Genomic DNA, 15,996 nt, shown 5'->3' with positions numbered 1-15,996 from the left:
CAGTGACACTGACAGTTGACGTTTTCCGTTCCGCGGCGACGGCGAACGAGTGTGAAAAGAAGGAAATTAAAATAAAACGTGTCACACTTAGAAATTCTACACTTTTTCCAAGTTTTATGGATTTTTTTATCTAAAGCAAATGCTTGTAAAAGATAAAAGATGGTAAGTAATAAATTATTATTCTAAAAGAACATACTCATTTCATTGTAATATTTGTAGGTTAAATTGTAAATATTAATATTGTTTCATTTATATATTTTTTTCCAGCTGTTCTAATATTTCATTCTGTTTAATAATTAAATTGTAATAAAATTTAAGTTAAAAAAAAGTACCTATAAATTATTTTGTGTTTGGTTTCTTACTAAATGTTTTTTTAAAATCTTCTAGGCAAATCTAGACCGCAAAGGTACTTTCAAGGTAGAATACCTTCAGGAAATTGAAAAGCATGTACAGGAACGATGGGAGCAAGAAAAGATTTACGAAGTGGAGGCACCTGATGAACCTTGTGAGAAGTTTATGTGCACCTTTCCATATCCTTATATGAACGGGCGACTTCATCTTGGGCACACATTTTCTCTATCAAAATGTGAGGTATGGGCCATGACTGTTTTATATGTTATTGCAATTTGCACCATGTATATGTAGTATTAGCTACTAGCAGACTAAAATAATTTTCAAAATTGGTTTACACAAACACCAACACACATATCTGCAAACTTTACCTCTCTCTATAAAATTAGTAGAGTTAATCATTGTAATATTGAGCTTTTTGCTAGCCACTGTCATAAGAATAAGACTAGTGTTTGGAAATCTCTACAGTAGACAGACTATGTTCATCCATCACGTGCTCAACTTTATATAATTACACAAAATTATGACAGAGCAGTAGAAGAAATGTAACAAGACACAAAAAACCAATTAAAAATAATTTTGTTGACATACATTTTGGAATTTTTTAAACAGGAAGAATTTGTAAAGACTGGAGCCACATTATGTTTAATCAAGATCACATTTAAGAAAATGAAGATTAAATAAAGTACATTGTAAACTTCCTAGTAAACTGCTCATTGGCCCAGTGGACCTGGTTTTTATTTCTTATGTACTTAGCTTTTGTTTCTTAGAATTTTTCAGTAAAAATCCTTAGATCCTTGTAATAATTATTTAACACCCCTTGCTACAGAGAGACTATTAGTTGGGTCTGATCAATATCATTAACAAAAAATATATATACAGTCGAATTGAAAAATATGTACAGTTAAATTGACAAACCTCCTTTTTTTGAAGTCAGTTAATGATAATGATTGTGGTTGTTAAAGATTTACACACCATCACAACTTTCTGGATTGGAGCTGTGTGGAGGGGCCAAAGCTCCACATGCCCTCTCTTATAAATAGGCTGATTATAATGTATCCAAAAAACAAGGCTAATTAAATATTTTATCTATACTTATAATAAATCTGTAGAGAGGTCAATTCTGTACATGAAATATATTTCCAAAATAACTATCAGGGGGTGATTAGTGATCAATACTGATGCCAAAAATGCAATCAGTAAAATTTTTGTCTGTCTGTCTGTCTGTCTGTCTGTCTGTCTGTCTGTCTGTCTGTCTGTCTGTCTGTCTGTCTGTATGTTCTTTATAGAAACAAAAACTACTGGACGGATTTTAACGAAACTTGGTACAATTATTCAACATACTCCTGGGCAGGTTATAGTATACTTTTCATTACGCTACAATCAATAGGAGCAGAGCAGTGAAGAGAAATGTTGAGAAAACGGGAGAAGTTACTCAATTTTTTAAGCTTCTGTCGCGTGTACAGCCTTAATGGTTAAAGTTACATAGAAATCATGTATGATGGTGAAATGATGAAATGTTCTCCTTAAAATTATCTATAAAAACACAACAGCACATATATGTCTATCTTTTACGGTTGACTCACAATAACACGTGTAACTCCCGATAGCTTAGCAGTTCGGAGCTTTCTAATTGCATTTGTCAACTCTTATGTTTATAACACTCATTACTCACCCCTAATAAGAAAGTTAACATTATTACCTATTCAATAAAAAAAGAATCATAAAAATCGGTAAAGAAACACCAAAGTTATCCATGAAATACGCTAAGCCATCACGCGTGAATACTAATTCATGCTTTAAGGATTATTTTTGTGTAACGGTTGCCGCGCTCGACGCGACTCGCGGTGGGAGGAATAAATAAAGAAGTGCAGCCATAATGAGTAGGGTAGGGGTAGGGCAGGGGTAGGGTAGTGGTAGGGTAGGGTAGAGGTAGGTTAGGGTAGGGTAGGATAGGGGTAGTTGAAAGTTTACAACGACTTTCACGCGGACGAAGTCGCGGGCGTCCGCTAGTTATGTCTATAAACTTATTAGGTACCTATTCAAATTTTTTTTTAAGTTTGTTTCTAACCAAAAAACACGTTTATTCAATAAAAGGAAACAGGACACAAGTAGTCATTTCCTTGTTTATGAGGAGGTTCACTGATTTTTTAAATGTAATGCTATGCAGGTTTTTATTTGTAATAGTTAAATTATAGAAAATATATTTATAAAATGTTTTTTTAACAGCCTCCGTGACGCAGTAGGGATTTACAAGACTGAGGTCCTGGGTTTGATCCCCGGCTGGGCCAATTGAGTTTTTCTGAATTGGTCCAGGTCTGGCTGGTGGAAGGCTTCGGCCGTGGCTAGTTACCACCCTACCGCCAAAGACATACAGCCAAGCGATTTAGCGTTCAGATACAATGTCGTGTAATAACCAAAATGGGTGTGGTTCACATTCTACGCCTAACAAGTTAGCCCACTTCCATCTTAGATTGCATCATCACTTATCATCAGTCATAACTTGTTATTGCAGTCAAGGGCTAACTTGTAAAGAATAAAATAAAAAAAAATATATTTGAATACATAAATGTGTGTGACCTTCTATCACAGTAGATATATTATAATGAAATCAGTATAACTAGACTTTCTAAAATGATGCAATCTATGTTTATTATGTTAACAGTTTGCTGTGAGGTACTTCAGATTGAAAGGCCGGCGTGTTCTCTTCCCTTTCGGTTTCCACTGTACTGGAATGCCTATTAAGGCATGTGCTGACAAATTAAAAAGGGAAATGGAACTGTATGGATGCCCTCCAAACTTTCCTAATGAAGATTTTACTGAGGAAAAGGAAGAAAAAGAGGATTTAGTTCCCAAGGTACCTGAAAAACTTAAATAAAATATAGTGTTATTCAGATAGCATGACCACCACCAGGTGGACTGACGACATCAAGCGAGTCGCAGGGATTCGCTGGATGCAGGCGGCTCAGTATCGTGATGTTTGGAAGTCCCTACAAAAGGCCTATGTCCTGCAGTGGACGTCCATCGGCTGATATGATGATGATGAGATAGCATGACAGCCCATTTCACTCTTGAAAGTTTGTTGTGATCTACGATAATAGTATGTATTATGAACGTCATAAGGCAACCATCACCATACCCATGCTATCTGATAAACACTTATTAAATGGTTTTTATAGTTCAAGTACCTACTACTAAGCATGAGGCTGGATTCCTAATACACAGAGGTGTTTACATTGCACCGGATTCTACATGAAAATCAAGTACTCATCTCAGTTATATTTGGATCTGTGCAAGTTATGATAGTGTGAATAGCTTTATCTATAAATTGTAATAGCCACTAACCTTTCAGGCAGTTTTACTGGTCCGGCTAATCACCCGGTCTAGTTTAATGGGAACTGGGCTTAATGCGTCGCATGATTTGATGTGTGCTCATCCGAACGCTCCGCATGAAATGTTCCGCAGATGTGTGATGTGGCTCTACACCAAATGTTTATAATTAGATGGAATATTTACTACATCTTTTTTTACATAAGACCAATATTCCCTTTTACAAATAGTTAAAGCTGTTGGGAACAGTTACAGCTTAGTCTCGTAGATCGGGCTTTGAGCCTATGACTTGTCAGTGTTGAGTCCCTTGAACTGTGGAGGTAATTAGCTTCAATATAATGGTATATAACTTGTTATTTCTTTTTATATTGAAAGAAAAACATTATGTATAAAACTTCAAATGTGAAACAACAAAAAAGTCGTGATAAGTCGTGAAGGTGTGATAGGTGTCACGACCCTCAGTAATGAGGAATACGACGCGGAGAGAGAGAAAACTTCAATGCATTTTAATTTCCAGGACAAAAGCAAAGGAAAAAAGAGTAAAGCGGTTGCCAAGACAGGAGCAGCAAAATATCAATGGCAGATCATGCGTAGTATTGGTGTCCCTGAGGAGGAGATAAAGGAGTTTGCTAACGAGAGCTACTGGCTGGAGTATTTTCCACCCCTGGCAGTAGCTGATCTGAAGAGAATGGGACTTCACGTGGGTAGTATTACTTATCTTTAAGTATGGTCGTAGTAAATTTTCTGCTTTCCTAGCGGCAACATGTATTTGGAGAGAAAAACTAGTAAAAGCTGACCACAATAGACTGAAAACAATCTATAAGTTATTGTGAATGCATGCAGTTCTTTCTAGCAGAAGAAGGTTTTTTAGTAGTTAATAGGCCATACATACTACATACTTTGATTTTAGTGGAGTATGAACGATTTTTGGGCGGCAAATTAAAAAACTGTTTGTACTCAACTAAAATACTAAAGTAGTCCAAACTAGGCATAAGACTGTTGTTTTAGGTTATGTGAATTGCGAGTTACTGGTACAATTTATGAAACTGTTTATTACTCAGCAATTGCATCCTAGAGTTATTAGGCCTATAGGTCTGATCTCCACATTTTTACAATTTAACATTTTCATTTTCTCTCACTTGGTCGCATGAAGAATTATTTGTAAATAATTCGTTATATTATTTTATACCTCTGTACATAGGTTGACTGGCGCAGAAAATTTATCACAACTGATGCGAATCCATTTTACGACTCGTTCATAAGGTGGCAGTTTTATCATCTTAAAGAGCGCAATAAGATCATGTATGGGAAGAGATACACTATATTCTCTCCTTTGGACAAACAACCTTGCATGGACCACGACAGGAGCACTGGGGAGGGGGCTGGACCTCAAGAATATACTCTTATTAAAATGGAGGTGCTACAACCTCTGCCTGATGTACTTAAGTAAGTTAGTGATTATTTTCATATTTCATCTCAAATTGTAATTTAAATCTATAAATTAAGACAAGCATACTTAATACTATGTCTTTTTAGGGTATTCAATGGAAAACCAGTCAGCTTTGTAGCAGCGACCCTTCGCCCAGAGACCATGTATGGTCAAACGAATTGTTGGGTCCACCCTGAAATTAAATATGTCGCATTCGAAACTGTAAAAGACGGCATTTTCATATGCACGAAACGTGCTGTGCGAAATATGTGTTACCAAGGTTTTACTAAAAACGATGGACAATTTGAAATTCTATTAGAAATAGTAGGACAACAATTGTTAGGTATTGCTCTGAAATCTCCATTCACTTGTTACCCAAAAATTTATGCTCTTCCAATGTTGACAATAAAAGAAGATAAAGGTACGGGAATCGTTACCAGTGTTCCGTCAGATTCTCCCGACGATTACGCGGCTATGGTCGACTTACAAAAGAAACTAGCTTTTAGGGAAAAATATGGTATCGCTGACGATATGATCCTGCCTTATAAACCAGTGCCAATTCTCGAGATTCCCGAATTCGGTAATCTGGCCGCCGTAAATTTGTACGATAAGTTGAAAATCCAGAGTCAGAATGACAAGGACAAGTTGACTCAGGCTAAAGAAATGGTATACCTCAAAGGTTTCTACGATGGTGTTTTATTAGTGGGCGAATATAAAGGCAGTAAGATACAGGATGTAAAAAAGAAAATACAAACGAGACTTATTGAAGACGGAGGCGCTGTAGTGTACTATGAACCTGAGAAAACAATAATGTCAAGGTCAGGAGATGAGTGTGTTGTAGCTCTCTGCAATCAATGGTATTTGGACTATGGCGATGAAGAATGGACGGTGCAAGCGGAAAAGGCTTTGGCGGCAATGAACACGTATCACGATGAAGTTCGGAAGAATTTCCAGACGACTCTTAGGTGGCTTCATGAATACGCTTGTTCTAGGACATATGGCCTTGGTGAGAAGTTTGAACATTTGAAAATGAATTTATTGCGTTATTCTTAAAAGTTTGTTTATTTCTATTTTATATTTTTAGGGACAAAATTGCCTTGGGATCCACAGTGGGTGATAGAATCTCTGTCGGACTCCACAATCTATAACGCGTACTACACCATCGCTCACTTCATTCAAGGCGACACGTTTAGAGGGAACGCCGAAAACGCGCTTAAAATTAAACCCGAACAAATGACTATTGACGTTTGGGACTATATATTTTTCAAAGACGCTCCATTCCCGAAATCGACTAAGATTCCCAAAAAATCGTTAGATCTGATGAAGAAGTCGTTTCAATTCTGGTAACTATACTGTACTTATTCTGTATTTTACAAATTGACTACTTTTCATTCATAATATTTGATAATAAAAAAAAATGATCTTTTATTGTAGAATTATTGCCATTTGATTATTTGCAAGAAACTGTCATTAATAATCTTAAAATAATATAAGTTTTTTAAGTTGTTTAATCTTTTAGTATTGCAATGCCAAAGAGGTCTGCATCGTAAAACCTCAGTACTGGAATTCACCACAAATTATGTGGGGTAAAACACTATATCTCACTAATTGTCTTATGTTGTTTCAATTTGTTATTTAAAACAGTACACCGGTTGTAGGTATCCAGTCGACCTGAGAACATCGGGGAAGGACCTTATACAAAACCATTTAACGTACTACATTTACAATCATTGTGCTATTTGGGATAAGGAGGAAGACAAATGGCCTAAAGGCGTCCGGGCCAATGGTCATTTGATGTTGAACTCCGCTAAAATGTCCAAATCTGAGGGGAATTTCCTCACATTGTCGGAAAGTTTGGATAAATTCAGCGCGGACGCTATGAGGCTTACTTTAGCTGATGCGGGGGATTCGGTGGAGGACGCTAATTTTGTCGAAAATACCGCCGATGCGGCGATTTTGAGGCTGTTCACGTTTATCGGATGGGTGAAGGAAATAATTGCAACAGAGGCCAGTTTTCGATTAGGTATTGTGTTTTTTGTCGTTTTATTTTATCGTTATTGAATTTTCAAGTTTTGAGTTTTATTTGTTAAACAGAAATAACAATAATGAAGTTAATTTTTAAATTCAATAACGGATACCTTAAAAATCATTCACGGAAATCACTTAAGATGGAATAAAATGTACCTATTTTCCATAAATAGAACTTGAGAGATGAAGGACTTTAGTGAAAAGGTATTCTATTTTTATTTATCTTCCTACTGACATTTATAATTATCGTTTCAGAGGTTTAACTGTAAAGAGATATAAGTAACTATAAGACAAAACAGTCTAATAAGTCTATTAATTTCTTTAGCTTTCCCATAAAGTTATGGGAACAAATTTCAGTTTTGTAATGTATTGACTTGATAGTTTATTTTTTCATTTATTTGTTCATATGACTATAACAATTTTGGGTAATTATGGGCAATATTTACTATTATTTTGTAATATTTTATATGATTGACATAAAAATGTACCTTCACAGGCGACTACAATTTCCACGACAAAGTTTTCCTTAGCGAGATAAACACTAAGATTAATCAGACTGACGAGAACTACAACAAACTGCTGTTCAAGGAAGCCTTGAAGACCGGCTTCTTTGAGCTGCAAGCGGCTCGGGACAAGTACAGGGAGCTGTGCTCTGAGGCGGGGATGCACTACGAGCTGGTCACACACTACATTGTGACGCAGGCCAAGTTGATCTTGCCAATATGTCCGCACGTGGCCGAACATGTTTGGGAACTTGTTGGAAATGTAAGTGAGACTTTTAATCATCTTGTAAAGTATTTGTCTTCCTAAAATCTGAAATAGTTGTCCGTTGTGGACGTACCAGCTTCAGAATGGGGAGAGTTACACAGTGGGAAAAAAATGAGTAATTCTAGGGAGTCAAGAGGGCCAGGCAAACAAAACCGTCCGGGATCACTTGTTTTGGGTATGTTTCCCGGAATCATGGGAGCCGCTACTTACCTGGCTTGCCTTCTCATGATTCGGTCCGTATGTTCGTGAGTTCGGGGAGGCCATGAGAGGTGGTGGGCTTAAAATAAGTGAGGGCATTTTCAGACACCAGGTGCCATCGTCGTTATCGAGCATGTACTCGCTAGATACGTCACTTGTAACTACTAAGAGTGACTTGCAAAGACTATTAAAGTGTTTGTTTCTTTATGCAGTATATTATATTCCTCACTACTGGATGAACAATGGTCTAACAAATCATTGGTGGCCCTAAACGATCAACTTCTCAATAAATTATTGAACGTTTTGTCTTTGAAAGTGATACAGTAATCTGTATTTTGCGAGTAAACAACAAGACATGAAAACTTGTATAACTAATTTTGGTTGGTCCAATATTGCAGAAAGAAAGCATTCTTCACGAGCGTTGGCCTGTCGCAGACAAAGTAGACGAAGCGGCGGTCAAAGCCAGCAACTACTTGATGGAGGCGGCGCACTCCTTCCGGATATATCTGAAGAACCATTGCGCTGTTAAGAAACCCAAGAAAGGGGAAGCCCCCAAACCAGAACCTAAACCGAATAAAGCTATTATATGGGTGGCTAAGGAGTTTCCGAAGTGGCAACATATCATTTTGAGCACACTCAAACAGCTTAATGGGGTAAGATTTGTAATTTTTTTATTATTTAGTTTGTTCAGTGTAGCTTTCGGTGTATTTTGGATTCCTTTCCAAAGTGTAGTCCTAAATCTAATAAGAATTTGCAATGCATCCTTCTAATAATAGTAGTGAAGACAGGATAATACAGTAGGTACATAATATATCTAACATTATATAAGAATAAACTGCTTTTTTTGACTCTGTGGCGCAAAAAACCATTCGGCGTATTATTCTATCATAACGATGTGCCAATCCCATTCGTGTATGAATAGAAAATTGCGACTGATATTTATTGGGCAATTATTGGTAAAATCTACTTTCAAGACATTACGGACGGACGGTACTTTCAAGACGGAGTTCCTGGTTTTGATCCTGGTATCACACTAACGGCAAAGATGTAACGTCCCGGTACGATGTCGTGTAGAAACCGAAAGGGGTGTGGATTTTCATCCTCCCCCTTACAAGTTAGTCCGCTTCCATCTTAGATTGGATCATCGCTTACCATAATGTGAGATTGTAATCAAGGGCTAACTTCCGAGGAATTAAAGTTGAAGTTTATTTATTTAATAACATATACCCATATGTATATCTATATATATATAAGATTTGTTTATTTTCCAGCTCTCCGGCCTCCCAGACAACAAGATAATCTCGACCAAGCTGGCGGAGATCCCCGAACTGAAGAAGTACATGAAGCGAGTGATGCCGTTCGTGCAGGCGACGAGAGAGAACATGGAGCGAGTGGGCGCGGACGCGCTGTCCGTGGCGCTGCCGTTCGACGAGGCGGCCGTGGTCACCGACAACCTGCAGTATTTGCTGCACACGCTAGATGTGAGTCCGTGTTATGCCTTGATCCTCAGACTAAATACATAAAGACTAGTATCGCACCCAAATTCACGAACAAAATTTTCTGCCATTTTCTAAGGAAAACGAGCTTAGATTTCACACATATCTTATACTAAACCATTTAACTACACAAAAAGGTATTTTTACGGAGGTTTTTAACCGACGGACACGATTGTAAACTATGAAATATCGATTCTATAGATACAGTGTTTATAATCGCATAAGATCGTTGATCATATACTTTGACAGAAAAATAATGTCTTGCGAGGCAGGTCTTTATCTAATTAGTCTGAGCCTTGATCGCACGTACCGAGTAAACGGGCGTGAGAGTAAAATGTTCCTCGGCCGAGACAGTGATGTAAGCGAGTAGTTGTTCACACGTGTTTTGAAATTAGCACAGTCAGTTCAGTTATATTGAGACTACAATTCGGATAAGACGGACCGCAAAACGATTATTAGAAAATATACAAAGTTACTCATTCCACTATTAGTAGAAGAATTAAAGGAATTGTTGGAATAAAGCAACGTCGGATTTAGTTTATATAGTAGTTTATTTTATATAGTTTATATAACTGTATAAATTTAGTAGTTGTTTCGACATCCCATTTGTTACTAACAGACATGGTGTATTTTTTTTTTTTTTGGTATTCTTTTAAACGAAAATTAACATATAAAAAGGCGCATGCGGTAACGTGGCGATTATCATGTGGCCGTCGGCCGAGTGGTGAGACAATGCATGTTCAGACCTGGCGAGTGAGCGAGCGAGACAGTGCGGGGACGCGGGAGGATGGACACTCGGCCTAGTAGATAGAACGGGGGCCGAGCTGCTGTCTCGGCGCTTCGTTCGGTCGAGTGCTCGGCCGAGCACTCGTCGATATGTTCATACGTACCGAGTACTCGGCCGAGGGCACTGTCTCGCCCGTTTGCTCGGTACGTGTGATCAAGGCATTAGGAAGCGGAGTGAGGCATCGGAGCCGAGAAACGGTGAAAAATTAACCAATTAGCAGACCCGGTCAAGCTTCGCTTTGACTAATGTACGCTTCTTTCCTACCCTTCCCTACTCTTAAAGACCTTGGCCTCTCTAGAACTGCAGCAAGTTCTATATTAGAACGGGTATCCAAAGCTGCTCTAATAGGATCTTTGGCTGGGCAGGGAGAACAACACGAGCGGAGGAGGGGAGTGTTGATCGATTTATCGATCGTCAAGTAATTCCTTAACCCTACATCCTGTAGTCACAAGTTCTGCAGGGCTACTATCAACTTTAACCTAGCGATCCAAATCCGACGCTATTCAACTTCTTCTCGTCTCTGATCTGCGGTTGAACAGCAATATGTTTGAGAGAGACAACGCTACAAAACGTCAAAAGAAAAGCGCGAATTTGAATTTGAATTTATTTTGGTTTTAACTTTAAATTGTTAGTTTATCTTAAGTATTATAGTTAAATTACTTAACAAACAATGTATGTTGTTAGTATAATATTAGTTACGAATTAATACGCAGTGTAGGTGGACTGACATAAGTACCTACCTACCACTTCAATACAAGAATTTTAAGTGGTATTTTTTTACAGAGAAACACGAGACTTAGAGGTAGTTCGCCACATCTATATTTACACTTCTCAAGACAGAACATATGACTTTTAAATGACCTTAATATTTTGTCAAAAACTTGTTTAAATATATTATTTTATGAAACTTTTGTCTGGTACAGAAAGCACAATGTACTTATTTTCTTTATTAATACAAATGACGCGTCGTCATTGTTTACGCGTACGTACTATTTATTTCACTATCGTTTTTCATAAAATCGAAAAGTATTATTCATCAAACATGACTACAAGCTTCCAGATATTATTTATTTACCAATACTAATACTAATTTATTAATTTTTAATCAATTTTAAGTAAAATACGTGAAAACGATTCAGTTTCAGCCACAATATAAGTAACTTTATTTGGTCGGCTCAGTTTGACAGCTTAACGATTCAGTTTAGGTTACAAGATGACTTCATAGTACGAGAAACCGTATGAATAGATTCCGTTAGCGACTCAGTTTAGGTTATTTTTCGCTACAGCGTCAATTGGTCGGATATAGGACTTCGTGGTACAAAAAATCGAAGCAGTTCAGTTTAGGTCTGCAGTTGAGTCGCTATTATAGTTGATGGTAGGTATACTGGACTCTGCTCGGATTTTCTTTCTACCACGCGATGGACCCGATGGACCTAGGTACACGGTGAATCCATGGAATGCTAAGATATTCGTATCTCTGTAGGTACTCGTTGTGTGATCCTCTATCGTTTTCTTTTTCTGAATCAGTGGGGCATCACTATGGGCAGATTTCACACACGCAGAGAATTGAGAAAATTCTCTGGTATGCTGGTTTCCTCACGATGTTTTCCTTCACCGTTTGAGACACGTGTTATTTAATTTCATAATAAATTTAAAAGTTGGAGGTGCATGTCCCGGACCGGATTCGAACCCACGCCCTCCGGAATCGAAGGCAGAGGTCCTATCCACTGGGCTATCACGGCTTCACTGAAACGGCACGACACGGCGGGCACTGTAGCCTATAGTTTTTGATATGCGATTTATTAATTAAGTAACTTAAATGCGCACGCGACGGCAGATTGTCTGTCACTGGTCGCCCATCGGCAATTCGGTAGGCGTCCTCAGGGATTTTTCGATCCCCTCACCTCTGCCACCCCCGTCAGCCGAAGCCGAAGCGATATGCCTACGGCCGGTATTTCTTTGTCGGCGTCTTGCAAAGTGCCGCCAGCAGTTGCGCAGTTTGTTTGGTAATGTGTCCATTATTTTGTTATTTCTGAGACATAAATTGAAAAAAAAAAAATTACATAAAATGTATCGAACTGTTTGTAGATTTATGTTCTATTAATGATACAGAACTACGAAAAAAAATATCGGTACTAAAGTCCGAATCACCCTGTATAACCCAATCTATTGTAGCTGGACTCAATCGAAGTGCGCCACACGGACAGCGACGGCGCGCCGGAGAAGTCGCGCGAGGAGTGCGCACCGGGCAGCCCGCACGTGACGTTCGCGAGCGAGCCGCGCGCGCGCGTCACGCTGCTCAACCCCGCGCCACGCTCGGGCCTGTTCGCCGCCGCGCTCGCGCTCGCTGACGGCGACTCGGTGGCCCGGCTCAAGGCCAAGCTCGTTAAAGAAGTCAAAGCTATTAAAGGTATTGTATCTATTTTTTTTTATTCTTTACAAGTTAGCCCTTGACTACAGTCTCACCTGATGGCAAGTGATGATGGAATCATAAATGGACGGATGGATGGATGAATCTAAGATTTAAATCAACTAGTTAGGAGGAGGATGAAAATCCACATCACTTTCGGTTTCTACACGACATCGTACCGGAATGCTAAATCGCTTGGCAGTACGTCTTTGACGGCAGGGTGATTACCCAACCGGGGATCGAACCCAGGACCTCCGTCATGTTAATGCATTGTGCCACGGGGGCCGTCAAAATCCATGTCGGAATTGTGACTAAAGTGTTTTTCACATAGCATATGTACGGTGACATGTATGACGTTCATAATACGTACTATTATCGTGAATCGCGGCAAACTTTCAAGAGTGAAACGAACTGTCACCCGCATCATCTTATATGAAACGAACTTGACGGCCTCCGTGGCGCAGTGGTATACGCTGTGGATTTACAAGACGGAGGTCCTGGGTTCGATCCCCGGCTGGTCCGATTGAGGTTTTCTTTATTGGTCTTGGTCTGGCTGGTGGGAGGCTTCGGCCGTGGCTAGTTACCACCCTACCGACAAAGACGTACCGCCAAGCGATTTAGCGTTCCGGAATGATGTCGTGTAGAAACAGAAAGGGGTGTGGATTTTCATCCTCCTCCTAACAAGTTAGCCCGCTTCCATCTTAGACTGCATCATCACTTACCATCAGGTGTGATTGTAGTCAAGGGCTAACTTGTAAAGAATAAAAAAAAAGAACTTTATTTGATTTATTATTAACGGACACCCGCGATTCCGAACTTTCGATTTTGCGCTCCAAGGTCCAATTTCATTTGCAAATGTGACTACTTTAATTGAGTGCCAAGAAGATGTGTTGTTTTGTGTGGCACTCATTGAGTGAGGGCGTTTTTTGGTCGCTGATTGTGCATCCACTTTTTAATAGGAGATCGATGGTATGCAGATATGAATCAGTCAACTTGATATATTCAAGATTTTAATAATTTTATTACAGAAGTGAACTCTCTAAAGATCTGGAGGTACAAGGACCCTGTCCTCGGACCTCGGAAGATACCAGTCATCGGAGACTACGTGACCAAGTGCGTGGCGCTGGACAATGCGTCAGTGTTCAAAGTGGACGTGGACAAGGACGCCGTCGAGTTGGTACACAACGGAACGAATATCAATGTCGGGCTCCAACTTTTGTATACTTACGAGTGATGTGCTAATAAATAATTTATTTATTTATTATTATAAATTTGTTTTATTTCAACTATGCTATCTCCTTTTCCGCCTCATTGGTTCAGTGTGTATAGCTTATCAGGATAGGTCCTGAAATGTTGAACTTTTCTTTATTTATTACTAGCAGACGTGCGGTTTCACCCAATTAGTAGCTATTTCTGTATTTAGTGGAGCAAATAGTAGTCTAGGACAAATATGACGTCGTTCGATCTCGTGTTGGCTCGTGCCGACGCTAGGTGGCGCAACTTGTTTCGTAAAGAGTAGAGATTTAGAGAGGGGTAGCGATCACTTGGCGGGAACGGTCGGCTTCGGTGTGTCCGTCCACATTACTTGTTGTGTAATTTGGAAGGGGAGTGTTTATTTTAACTGTTAAGGGGATCTTTAACCCTACACACAACGTTTATTTATTTATTTTTTATTTTTATTTATTTGGGACAGAAAACATTTACATATTAGAGGTTAGTAAAGGCTTAAATTACCATGCAAAGGGGTTAACAAATATGTAAACAACAACACTATCCACGAATTACACAAATTAAAAATAAAGGCGTCACAAAACATACCTACAAATGATATTTACAAGACAAACAAGGAAAGTGGTTAACATAAAGCAGTCGAATCAAAAGGAAAAAGTACACAAAAGACAATAAAAATAATTAATTACAATAACATAAATAAAAACAAAGAATTTATACTACTTATTAAAATATACCAATTAACAATAATATATGTTATTTAATAAAATTTAAAATGAAAAAAAAAAAAACTAATAAATAAATGAGAGATCTATAACAGTTACAACACACTACATAACAGTTAAACCTAATTTAAATATTTTACACAAAACTGAATAATTTTTTACTGAATAATTCAATTAATTGATTGTTTTTTTTATATGATGTTAATATGAATATTTTTTTTTTGTAATTAAAAGTAAACAAATAATTTATATTATCAAAATATACCAAATAACAATAATATTAACAGTCAAATTGCAACTCACCGCATAACAGTTAAATACAGTTAAACCTAAATTATAATTTACACAAAACTGACTACACACTGGATCGTGCCGCGATGCAAGAACCAGCTCATGACTAAGGGCCCCGTATGGGTTCGAAACTAGTCGGGCATACTCCGACGTAATATCACGTGAGTTTTAGCCGTGTTTCATAATCAATTAATATGACTACACACTATTTAAGTTAATTGATTGTTCTTTTTTTAAAATATCTGTTATAGCTTTTTTGTACATGCTTTCGGACATACTAAATATATCGACTTCATCGAAGTAGTTATTGTACGTGTCCACAAGTCGGCGCATAGGCGAGCGTTTTCCAGCGTTGTTTCTTCAAAATTTAACAGTGAACAAATTGAAAGCACGCACCTTGCGTCGACCTGCGTACCTGACATTAAGGGATAATTTGCTGACTAAATCAGAGCAATCATATTTATTGTGATACAGACCATGCAATATCGTTGCTTCTAAGAGCTTACGCCTGGATTCAAGTGTCAGCAGATTGTGTTTCATTAGAAGCTGAGAGTAGGAAAGTCTAGAACGATAGCATCTGTAGTGCATTGAGCGAAGGAATTATTTACAAGTGCGTGACTCCACTCAAGGTCATTCTCTGCCATTCTAGGGTCTTATTTTGGTTACAGTTTGTTAATTGAGTTTTCCTGACAAATGTTATGAATAATTTGTTTGACATTGGCTTTTCTTATTTCGAGTCTGCCAAAATTAGCCTATAACAATCACAAATAATGTGGTTTTCTATCGATAAAAGAATTTTCAAAATCGGTCCAGTAGATCCAGAAATACCCTCTACACAAACTTTACTCGTACCTCTGTCTAGTATTAGTGACAAATGAAAAACATCCAATTCTTACTTCAGGTAGTCATTAAAAAGAACAAAATATTTGTAAAAGGAAAATAAAAGGTGCTCG

At 38.2% G+C, this 15,996-nt stretch overlaps 1 protein-coding gene across 1 annotated transcript; it reads left to right on the top strand.

The window, feature by feature from the left end:
- LOC112048716 (leucine--tRNA ligase, cytoplasmic) lies at positions 1-14,068 on the top strand. The gene is made up of 13 exons (XM_052882226.1): positions 1-162; positions 388-591; positions 3,017-3,208; positions 4,199-4,381; positions 4,883-5,127; positions 5,218-6,116; positions 6,195-6,453; positions 6,769-7,133; positions 7,635-7,903; positions 8,503-8,757; positions 9,376-9,585; positions 12,563-12,797; positions 13,826-14,068. Exons 1-13 carry the CDS (start codon positions 160-162, stop codon positions 14,029-14,031), a joined length of 3,525 nt encoding a protein of 1,174 aa, XP_052738186.1. The 5' UTR covers positions 1-159; the 3' UTR covers positions 14,032-14,068.
- The last annotated feature ends 1,928 nt before the right edge of the window (positions 14,069-15,996 follow it).

This window comes from Bicyclus anynana, chromosome 6 (assembly GCF_947172395.1).
Source record: "Bicyclus anynana chromosome 6, ilBicAnyn1.1, whole genome shotgun sequence".
NCBI classification, from domain to species: Eukaryota; Metazoa; Arthropoda; class Insecta; order Lepidoptera; family Nymphalidae; genus Bicyclus; species Bicyclus anynana.
Note: the sequence above shows the minus strand (reverse complement) of the source record. Positions and strands in the feature narration are given on the sequence as shown.

Coding starts and splice junctions, on each gene's coding strand:
- LOC112048716 (XM_052882226.1), top strand. Junction 3,209..4,198: donor AAGAGGATTTAGTTCCCAAG/GTACCTGAAAAA, acceptor TTTAATTTCCAG/GACAAAAGCAAAGGAAAAAA. Junction 9,586..12,562: donor ATTTGCTGCACACGCTAGAT/GTGAGTCCGTGT, acceptor AATCTATTGTAG/CTGGACTCAATCGAAGTGCG.